At 33.9% G+C, this 10,914-nt stretch overlaps 2 protein-coding genes across 5 annotated transcripts in view; one reads left to right on the top strand and one right to left on the bottom strand.

Moving 5' to 3' along the window:
- KLHL32 (kelch like family member 32) overlaps positions 1-3,141 on the top strand; it is a 259,608-nt gene extending 256,467 nt beyond the window's left edge. For both annotated transcript variants that reach the window (XM_023205880.2, XM_023205879.2), the window contains one exon: positions 1,670-3,141. In XM_023205880.2, coding sequence (XP_023061648.1) covers positions 1,670-1,831 — 162 coding nt within the window. In that variant the 3' untranslated portion in view covers positions 1,832-3,141. The remainder of the gene's footprint in view (positions 1-1,669) is intronic.
- Positions 3,142-4,716: 1,575 nt separating this feature from the next.
- Positions 4,717-10,914, bottom strand: part of MMS22L (MMS22 like, DNA repair protein) — a 139,608-nt gene continuing 133,410 nt past the window's right edge. For all 3 annotated transcript variants that reach the window (XM_023205881.2, XM_023205882.2, XM_023205884.2), the window contains one exon: positions 4,717-8,910. In XM_023205881.2, the coding sequence (XP_023061649.2) occupies positions 8,829-8,910 (82 nt within the window). In that variant the 3' untranslated portion in view covers positions 4,717-8,828. The remainder of the gene's footprint in view (positions 8,911-10,914) is intronic.

Raw genomic sequence — 10,914 nt, 5'->3', positions numbered from 1 at the left:
CATCTAATCTCCATTTAAGTTTGTTCTTTCTTTTATTCTAGGACTTAGTAATTTCCTCCTTTGTGAACATGGATTCCCAAATTTCAAGGGCCCATTTCCTGCAAAATAATGCGTTATTGCAGTTAAAGTCTTTTTTTTTTTTGAGATGGAGTATCGCTCTGTCGCCCAGGCTGGAGTGCAGTGGCGCGATCTCGGCTCACTGCAAGCTCCACCTCCCGGGTTCAAGCCATTCTCCTGCCTCAGCCTCCAGGGTACCTGGGACTACAGGTGCCTGCCACCATGTCTGGCTAATTTTTTTTTTATTTTTAGTAGAGACGGGGTTTCACCGTGTTAGCTAGGATGGTCTCGATCTCCTGGGCTCGTGATCCAACCGCCTCGGCCTCCCAAGGTGCTGGGATTACAGATGTGAGCTACTGCGCCCAGTCTATTGCAGTTAAAGTCTTAATATTTATCTACACAGGTGATAGATGAAGGCATGATAGTGGACTAGATCATTAAAGAAGGATACTAAGAGGTCTGTGATTGAAATATTGGGAAACACCTACGTCCAGGATGCAGATGAAGGAAAAGGGACCCAAGGTGCATTGCAATATGACAATGTCAATGACAAACTTTCATTTTTTAAAAACACTAATTCCAAGGGGGGCAAATGTTTACATAGAGAAAAGTCAAATGAAGAGGGATTAAGATAACTGCAGACTTGAAAGAGCCGAATAGGTTTGACAAATTGGGTGAGAGCAGCTTTCCTGAAGAAAGAATTTTCCTATTTCAAAGATTCAGCCAGGTTCAGTTAGGAGCTAGCAGGCACTGACTAACAAAGAAGCTGTGCTATATAAGAAGAGAGAGGCCAGGCGCAGTGGCTTACACTTATAATCCCAGCACTTCGGGAGGTTGAGGTGGAAGGATCGCTTGAGCCCAGGAGTTTGAGACCAGCCTGTGCAACATGGTGAGAAATCATCACTACAGAAAATTTACAAATTAGCTAGGTGTGGTGGTGTGCACCTTTGGTCCTGGCTACTCAGGAGGGTGAGGCAGGAGGACTGTTTGAGTCCAAGAGATCAAGACTACAGTGAGCATCACTGCACTCCAGCCTAGGTGACAGAGCAAGACCCTGTCTCAAAAAAAAAAAAAAAAAAAAGTAGAACTCCAGCATGAACAGGAAAGAACTGGGGAAAAACTTCCAGAATCAACTGAACTAATTTTGAACTTGCTACTAAGCTGTGTTATATTCCACTACCTGCCAGACACAGCTAGATGTCATCAGTTTTCACAACAAAGCTACAAGGTCTTGTTTTCTTCATTTCACAGGTGAGGATGTTTAAGCCAACATGATGACAGACCACCTACTAACTAGTTTGGGCAAGTTATTTAACATGTCTAAGGCAGTTTTCTTACATGAAGATAATGCTACCTACCTCTAATTGTTTTGAAGATTACATGCTTATAAATAATACATGTATGTATATATGTACATCCAGAAACATACTAACATAGTGTAGCATTTAGTAGGAGCTTAATAAATATCTCTGGTATCATCCAAGCAAGAAAAAGAATTCCTCAGATATGGTGATAGTAGCATAACTAAGTTCAGAATTTCTTTTATGTATACATAGCTTTATTTTGGGCAGTCATCTTTGATGTACAGGCTTCTTCTCTTCCTCTTCTGAAGGTACTGGATGTAAGCAGAGAAGGCAAAGAAGAAGTATTCTATGGACCTACACTCCCTTTTGCTTCCAATGGAATAGCAGCCTGCTTCCTTCCAGCTCCATGTTTCACATGCCCTAACCTTCAAACGCTTCAAGTGCCTCATCACAGGATTGGCACCATCTGAAAAGCCAATGCCATCATGAACAGGAGGAAAACATAGCCCTGACTGTTGGATACTGGGCATGAAAAGACTCAGTGCTCAATGCTTCCTTGTCTTGCTTTATAGGTCTTGTATTCTGATAAATTTAAGCAAAAAATGAACAATTTTCTAAAATACATTATTAAAAACTCTTGTCACCCTTCTCAGTGTATGTCAACATGCAATATGTATGACTTTCATTGTGGTATCGCTTAGTGCCAACTTAAGGTACATTGTGTCCCAAGGGTCTTTAGAGCATTCTTTGTACACTTTTTCTAATCAGCACTGTCTTAAGACAACACTGTTAGTAAGGCAATTTATTGGACAAAATGGCATCGATGATCTTAAAAAATATATATTCTGTACTTAATCCCTTTATTATTTAAAGCTGGGCTTGTAATTTTTCTTTTTAAAATTTAACATTATGCAGCCCTGCTCAGTAGAGACTCAGCATTATGACATCATAAATTTTTAAATGCCATATTTTATTCAAGGTGATACGAATAATAGACGTACACTGGAACAGCAGTTGAAACACCCAGATTTTTCACCTTGGTTACTCTGACCTTGGGTCAGAACCAAACTTTACAATGCTTCAGTTTTCCCACCTTTTAAGGATAATTTAAAAGAACATCATGAGGATTAGGCAAACATTTTGAAATACTTTGCTCAAGAAAAAGAAAAATGTTACTGAAATTACAAGGTATTTTACTGTCTTTAGAACCTTGTAATTGAACAGGGAGATTATTTTTGAAGTTTAAAAATTACTAGATAGAATTTGGAAACATGTTATGGAATAAATGATTCTAAAAAGCATGTGAAAGAGACACACAATTAGGAAATAGGGAGTTTATTAAAATCAAAGATATCTAAACTTGTACAGATATCTAAACTTGCCTCAAGTAACTCTCAGATGTCTCATTTAAAATCATTTAGTGAAAAATGACATTTAAAGCTAAAAAATAATTTAGTTGTACTAATTATGGTACCATAAAGTGCTTTGACATAAATTTGAACCTAGAATTGGCAGTTCTAATAAAAGTTTTTCCACTTTGTTAAAGGTTATGTCAATCTTGAGTGCTTGTGGGATTCTTCTCCACCACCAATACATATTTTATTACTATCACTTTTAATAATGCATAGGAATTCTTTTTTAGGCTAGTTTTTGAGTTTGCTTTGTCTATAACAAAAAATAAATACAACTTAATAATCACATTGGAAAACAAATTTAACAAGTATAATGTGAGTTTTTCTTTTTTCCTAACTTCCTCAGGACCTAGGTCACCTTTATTAAAAGGAAGAATTCACTCTTTTTTCCTTGAGAGTTTAATCATTCAGCAATCCCTCTCTTAAAGGAAATTGTTATTTTATTCATGTAACCATTTTTTTTGTAATCAAAAGTAAATAAAAACCATCTTTTTGTCTTACATACAGAATTCACTAACTTCATATATCATTATACATAAAACATAGAAATAAATATATGGTTTCTGGTTATTCAGATTTAAAGGGCAGGAAGGAGACTAGGGAAAAGGAAAACAGGTAAATTTTAAAAAGAATAGGAATTTAGTGTAGACTAAATTCCTTAGTATACTTAGTATATTTCCTTTAGTATAGACAAACCGCTGTTGAGGACAGTTCTCAACAGTGAAAATTGATATTGACAATTGATATTTAGAATGAAGACAGCTTCTTTAAATGGTTTAAGCCATCTAAACTAAATTTTAAAAATGCCTTACCAAGGCAGGAAAATGAACTCCAGGAAAATGGTAAAGATTTCAGAAATCTTTTCAACAGGGACTTAAGTATTCAGCTACATTAATTTTTCTACTTGGGACATGAATTTTCTCTCTAGCAGTTTTACCTAGTAAAACTATTAAAATCTATTTGTATTCCCAGGCCCTACATCCAATCAATGAAAGGGAAAGCTCTAAAAACAAGCTTACCCAATTAATGGAAAGGTAGCCTGAGACTACCCTCATTTCTGTACATATTTTTAACAATTCATATAAAACAAATCAGCATATATTATCAAACCCCTCCTAAGTGATCTTTATAATGTAATATTCACTAATATTACAGAACTGAACTCAGAATTTTAAAAAGTTTTAGCGGGTTCAGACACATCCTTTATAGCTATAGCCAAGAGTAGTACAAAAACATAATAACATCTCTTCCCTAAAAGGGAAAAAACCTAGATAAGTTATAATTAGATCCTTTTATTCAAGGTTATCAATAATAGAATTCTATTAAACTATGTCTGGTCATATGAGCCAAATTTCACTGAAACTATTCAAATATACATTTTCGATTTAAGTGAACTACCCTATAGTAATTCATCTTCCATTTCCATTTTTATTCTTCAAAATTAAAGGTTATATTGTATTTGTAATGTAAATTATTATACTAATGTGAATTTCTATAGGAAGGTCATGAGACTTGCAAACATTTAAATATCACTTCAAGATTTTACTTTAAAAGAGAAAACAAAATACAGTACCACACAGATGATAACAGATATTCTTGGTGTTAAAGGAAAAGCCAGCAAAGATGTGAATTTCTAAAATCATCTGTACAATGCAGTAACACTTCTTAGATCCTTAATAACAAAATAGCAATTAGGTAATGATTAGGGTACTTTTCATACTTTTTCCTTCATATTTTCTTCACACTTTAACCACATGTACATCAAACTCTTTCAGCTACCACGACATCTGAAAACCTAACTTTCCATAGTTTTACCACATATATAAAAACATCAGTAATAAGATAGAAATTATTCCTTCTGGTAACATGGCTCATTTTTACTTTAGCTTCCAAATAATGAATCTGTTATAAAAAGGAAGTTTTCAATAATCAAGGGCACAATGTAAGTTAAATATATACTTTTATTACTATATATATTTTTATCATATGCACAAATAAGTCATAAATATGTATATAAAATTTAAATGTCTACAATTTTTCTAGAAGCACAATTCACAAATGCAATGAATTGGACAGCCATCGGCACAACAAAGATTTTATTGAGTATAAACTGGTCAATTCCAACCATTTGGTAATTTACAATGCAGGTTATCACAGTATCAAAATACACATCTTATTAAATTTGTGACAAATATGCTATGTTGCTAGCTTCCCAAACCAACTGTTTCTAACCAAATAAAGCATATTATTTATATTGGCATACTATACTCTTGCCTGACAAGGCAATATTTTTAACTCTAAGAGGGGTAGGCAAAAGATCAGTTTTTTGGAAAATATAAGATTTATATAAAAAGTCTGGATAAAAAAAGCAGTGGTTTAGTACAGATGATTCAACTTTTGATGAGGTTTCTGTATCTATTTACCTTTCAGACATGGGGAGATATGAGTGGTATGATAACATGTACGGTTTGGGGAAGGCAGATTTCTAAAGGCTTTTCCCAACTGTAGAAGCTTGTCAAATTTTTATATAACATATAATTTTAGCTGTCAAAGATTCTGTGAAAGTACATGGAAACAAGTCCATGTAATTATTTAAGAACAAGGTAGTTTAAAAAATTTGTTGTAAAGCATGGAAGAAAATAATAGTAGGTAATGAAAACCCACAAACATCTGACTCACAAATATTATATAGATGCTTAAGTAGCAAAAGTCGAATATGCTTAAGAAGAAAACATACGAAGGACAGGTATAGATATACAAGTTTTAAACTACGAAATTCTTCTAATGCAAATGAACTCAATACTGAATGACTTTTCCACAATCCTCCGTGCTTCCTTCCTCGCCATGGAAACGTTCTAATTAAATTGAAATTTAAATCATAACCAAATCCAAATGCCTAATAAAGTCCTTTCATCACTGTTGTCCTTCAATCGTCTTTTGTTGTCCTACCAATCTATCTGGTATTTTATAGATATTATTTGACTGGAATACTCATGTCTCCAAATGTGTATTTTAATTTTCTTCCTATTTAAGTGTCTTCAATTTCTATAGGAAACAGGTCCTATACAGTTTCCACACTGTAAACTGAATGAGGCTGAGTATAGGATGAACATGGCAATCAGAGAAAACTGCTAAACAAGCCTCTTGTTTGGAAATAGATAAGCTTGAAGATAAAAGGTACAGTCAGATAGGTAGCAGAAAGTCTCCAGATTGAAGGGTTTGACCATCACCTTATAAACAATGGGAAGTTACTAGAAGTCCTTGAGCAGAAAAGTAACAAGAGGAAAACAGTATTTTAGGAATACACATTTCAGAACATAAGGTGTAGGAGAGGAAACCAGGGGTAAGGAAATAAGTAGTGCCCAACAGAAAAAACAAACAACAAACCAGTGGATGCAAGGCATTGCAAAAAGAAAAAAGGAAGCCTAAGAGCCTGTAATGGTAATCAACTGAAAGTGGGAGAAAAACGAAGAACCTAAAATGCCTCTGACATTTCAAGGCTAAATAACTTGGGACAATAGTGTATTCCCTGGGTAGAAAATGAAAGCAGGAGGTAGTCTGAAATGGATTGGTTCCAGGATCCCCTGTGCATACCAAAATCTGCACATACTCAAGTCCCGCGATTGGCCCTGAGGAACCTGCCTATACAAAAAGTTAGTCCTCCATATACTCAGATTTTGCATCCCACAAATACTGTATTTTAGATCCACATATAAGTGGTCCCGCACAGTTCGAACTTGTGTCGAACGTTCAAGGGTCAACTGTATATGTAGGAAGGAGCAGCATCATTGTGGAACTGACGGGAAGATAAAAGACAGTTGTCACAGAAAAGACAAAGAACATGAGAAAGAACAAACTCAGATTTGACCAAAAGAGAATGGCTCATATTACACTGGTAGAAGTAGCCTCTGAAATTACAGGGTATTTAGGGAAAAGTGGCTATTAAAGAAGCAGGTATAAGGGACTCCAAGTCTGGGAATGGAAGAAGGCAAGATTGTATTAATAAGTGAAAGATCAGTGAAGATTTTTTAAAAAAGGAACTGAGCCATAAATTTTCTTCTTTCATCAATTAAAAAAAAAAGCTTTAAAAAAATTTTACTTATACATAAATACAAAACATATAATATACATACATATTGTTACAGACTTTGTTGTTACCATTTTTAAGTACAAATTTTAGTTATTCTTAGTATCTACAGATATATGTCCTAAAGCATGATTCAGTAGCAGCTTTTCCTATCCTTTAAATGTTTCATACTCTAAGGAGCAAGATTCTCAAACATATCTTTAATCAATCTCCTTTGGAAACACACACACACACACACAAATAACCTCTTTAAAGGCATCACCTTAAATAGATAAAACTCCTCAGTAACTGCTGGAACTTGCCAAGCCATACATTATTTGTTTAGTAAGTCACTATCATGATGAAAAGAAATTCAGTGTTATGAAGTCTATTAAGCAGCCTTAAGCTTTTGTTTATTCCATTTGATGAAGTTGATTTGAGAGAAAGACCATTTATATGTTATGAAAATAACAGATACTCCTTTGGATTTCACAGATTACAATTAAGAGAGAACTATTCACTATAGAATGCTGACTGCAAAGTATTTCTTTTTTAAAGATACTCCTTGAGCCACAGAAGGGTTGAAATGTTTTCTTGAAGGAAGAGTAAGAAACACGATAAAGACTATAATCCCAAGAAGGAAACAAATTACTTCAAAGTTAGAAAATATGATGTAAGAAAACATTGGAAAGTGGGATCATTCATCTGGTACATATCATTAGAGAGAGATAAAATTGAGAGGTGTTCTTTGCCTTAATTGTGCATGAGTAATAAACTAATCATGTCTGTACATTTCCCAACAGAATATGGGCCACCAAATGTTTTCACATTTATCCCACTGATTCTCACAATAACATTGTCAAATAGTAAAGGGATTCTTCTTTTCTTCTCCATGAAGAAACTAGACTGAGAAAGGTTATGTAACTAGCTCAAGATCATAAAGCAAAGCTGAGTTTGAGACCCAGGTGGGTTCCCAAAACTAGGACCAGAGTTCTTTCAACCAAATAATGATCACTATGAAAAGGAGTCAAAGACAAGATCCAACTGGTAAAACAATCTGGATGAGGTAAGAGTTCAAAAGTTGAGAAACAATGTTGTTAAAGGAAACTAAACAGGTTTCTTGGATAAAATGCTAAGTTATAAGAAGCTCTGGCTAAAGAGCAAGAAGACAGATCAGCTGACTTCTCAGACCACTACTATTATTACTTTTCTAGAATATTTTTATTTACTCTCCTCTTAAAGTCTCCTTTATTTCCTCCTCCTGATTTTTTAAAATGACAACCTCAAAAGAAATAATGAATAAAGAAAAAATTTGGCAACTCTTGGAACCTAAATATAAACCCTGTTGGCATGTTTACACTTTTTTTGGATATCAGCTGTATAATCCTTTAGCCAGATTCAGTCTCATTCCTAACACAGTTAAGTGTGCTTTGTAAGGGTTTTATTTATTAACTTGCCTCACACATATAAAAAAGAAAAACAAATACACAGTCATATTTCCCAACACCTTTCCCCCACCAAAAAAACAGTACAGGGTAGCCAGTATAATGTATTATTGAAAAAGTATCATTTTAAAACATAACTGTTATTATAAAAATAAAAAATAAACATGACAAATCAGTCACAATGCAGAAAGGTAGGAAGTCATATTACAACAAAAGTCCATGGATGAAGTATCTGCTTAAGTATCTGCTTAATACTCATACACAGAAAACACTCCCAGTTAGAAAAAGTTTCTTTAATTTAGTTTAAAATTTCATCAAGGTAGAATGCAGTTTTGCAAAGTTCCAAGGATCCTATTACATAGTTGCTAATTAACCTTTAGTTCCTTATTTATACATTTTTTTTTACTTACAGATATAAAAGGAAAAAAATCCTAGAAATTATTTTAAACAGAACATTATACAATTAATTAAAAGTAGGAATTGGAGTGGAACAATGTGGCTTTAGATACTGATAATCAATAGACAGGATGAATCACAAAATATATTAAGTATTATCATTTTCCAGTCTCTGCATCTCATCTTGTCCCACCTGTCCAAGGTGAGACAAAAGTTTGCTATATGCTTCCCTGTTTAAAAAAAAGAAAAGAAAGCAAATATATTTATTACCATTTTCATTATTTTTCATTTAAGTATTTACAAATTCAGTCTGGCTGTCCATCATCCATCTATCTATCTAGCCATCTGTCCAGCAGGCTTAGCACAACACTTCTTAAAAAGTAATGTTTTATATCTGTTGTGAGTAAACCTAGATGTTAAGATGTATTGAGTTTAAGCATGATTTTTATATATAAAATGTGTGCTAAAAAAACCATAAGTTCACGAACCTTCTGAAATATTATAATGCTCACAGGTAATAAAATACATTCATGGAATATTATTTAAGGACAATGATGGTATGATTACAATGGGAAGACTTGTATCACAAACCTAAGTATTAAAACAAAAATTCTGTAACCATAAAATAGACTACGTTTGAAAATAAAATACTGTCTCTCCTCCTACATTCTCTAGTATGTAGAGAATGTAACTGGAAGGTGTTTTAGATGATTTAGTGTGCCTAGCAGTTATCTCACTAGTCTAAATACCTGTTCTATTCAGAACCTTTAAAACCAGCCTTCTTATGGGCCTGCACAACCACACAAGGTAGTAGGCCTGAATATTTGTTTTAACAACATACTGCATTAGGGTGGTTCACACATAGCCTCTCTAGTTTTTTCATTCAAATTTGAAGACTGCTCAGAGAAGTCAGATGTGAGACATGTCTGTGCATGAGCTTGTTTTGTGACATGACAATAAACACCACTTCTTCAAACTACAATTTGAAGTGATTCAATCTTCTCTCTCTAGAAAACCATAGGAGGCTAACCAAGTCCCTATGCAGAAGAAAGGAGATGTTCCATTCTGGCATACAAAAGCTTTACAAGGATGATCTCTCCAGTCTGCCCCCCGTGCCTTTTATATGGTTTTCATTTACTCTACTGAAAAACTGGATTCCATTAGTTCGCTAAAGCTATAGTCAATATAGTCATGTCTCCAAGAAAGATCTCATATATGACATTGTTTAATAAAAAATTTTCATCTAAAAATTGGAATATGCATATTCATTAGACTATGTATTTGTATAGATACATATACACAGACACATGCATATGATTATAGTCATGCACTGCATTAGCAACATTTTGGTAAATGATGGGCTGCATTCTGGTCAATGATGGGTCCCATTAAGATTATAATGGTACTGAAAAATTCCTAATGCCTGGTGATGCTGTAGCCATTGTAATGTCTTAGTGTAATGCCTTTCTCACGTGTTTGTGGTGATGCAGGTGTGAACAAACCTACTGTACTGTCAGTCATATAAAAGTCTAGCACACACAATTGTACACAGTTTATAATACTTGATAATAAGAAACAATCATGTTACTGGTTTAATGTATGTATTTACTATACTTTACTTTTTATTGTTATTTTAGAGTGTACTCTTCTTTATACTTATAAAAATAAAAGATAACCGTAAAACAGACTCAGGCAGGTCCTTCAGGAGGTATTCCAGAAGAAGGCTTCCTTATCAAAGGAGATGACAGCTCCATGTGTGTTACTGGTCCTGAAGACCTTCCAGTGAAATAAGATGTACAGGTGGAAGACAGTGATGTTGATCATACTGACCCTGTGTAGGCTCAGGCTAATGCATGTGTGTCTTCATTTTTTACAAAATAGTTTAAAAATAAAAAAATAATTTAAAAATAGAAAAAAGGCCTTCAAGAATATAAAGAAAGAAAATATTTTTGTACAGCTATCCAATGTGTGTGTTAAGCTAAGTATTTTTACAAGAGTAAAAAAGTTAAAGAAAAAGTTTAAAAGGTAAAAAAGAGTAAGCTAAGGTTAATGTATTATTGAAAAATTAAAAATTTTAAAAATAACTTTAATGTACTCTAAGTGTATTGTTTATAAAGTCTACTATAATAGTGTACAGTAATGACCTAGGCCTTCACATTTATCACTGCTCACTCACTGACTCACCCAGAGCAACTACCAGTCCTGCAAACTCCACTCACTACTCACTGTTAAGT

Source organism: Piliocolobus tephrosceles, chromosome 5 (genome assembly GCF_002776525.5).
Source record: "Piliocolobus tephrosceles isolate RC106 chromosome 5, ASM277652v3, whole genome shotgun sequence".
In the NCBI taxonomy this organism is placed as follows: Eukaryota; Metazoa; Chordata; class Mammalia; order Primates; family Cercopithecidae; genus Piliocolobus; species Piliocolobus tephrosceles.
Note: the sequence above shows the minus strand (reverse complement) of the source record. Positions and strands in the feature narration are given on the sequence as shown.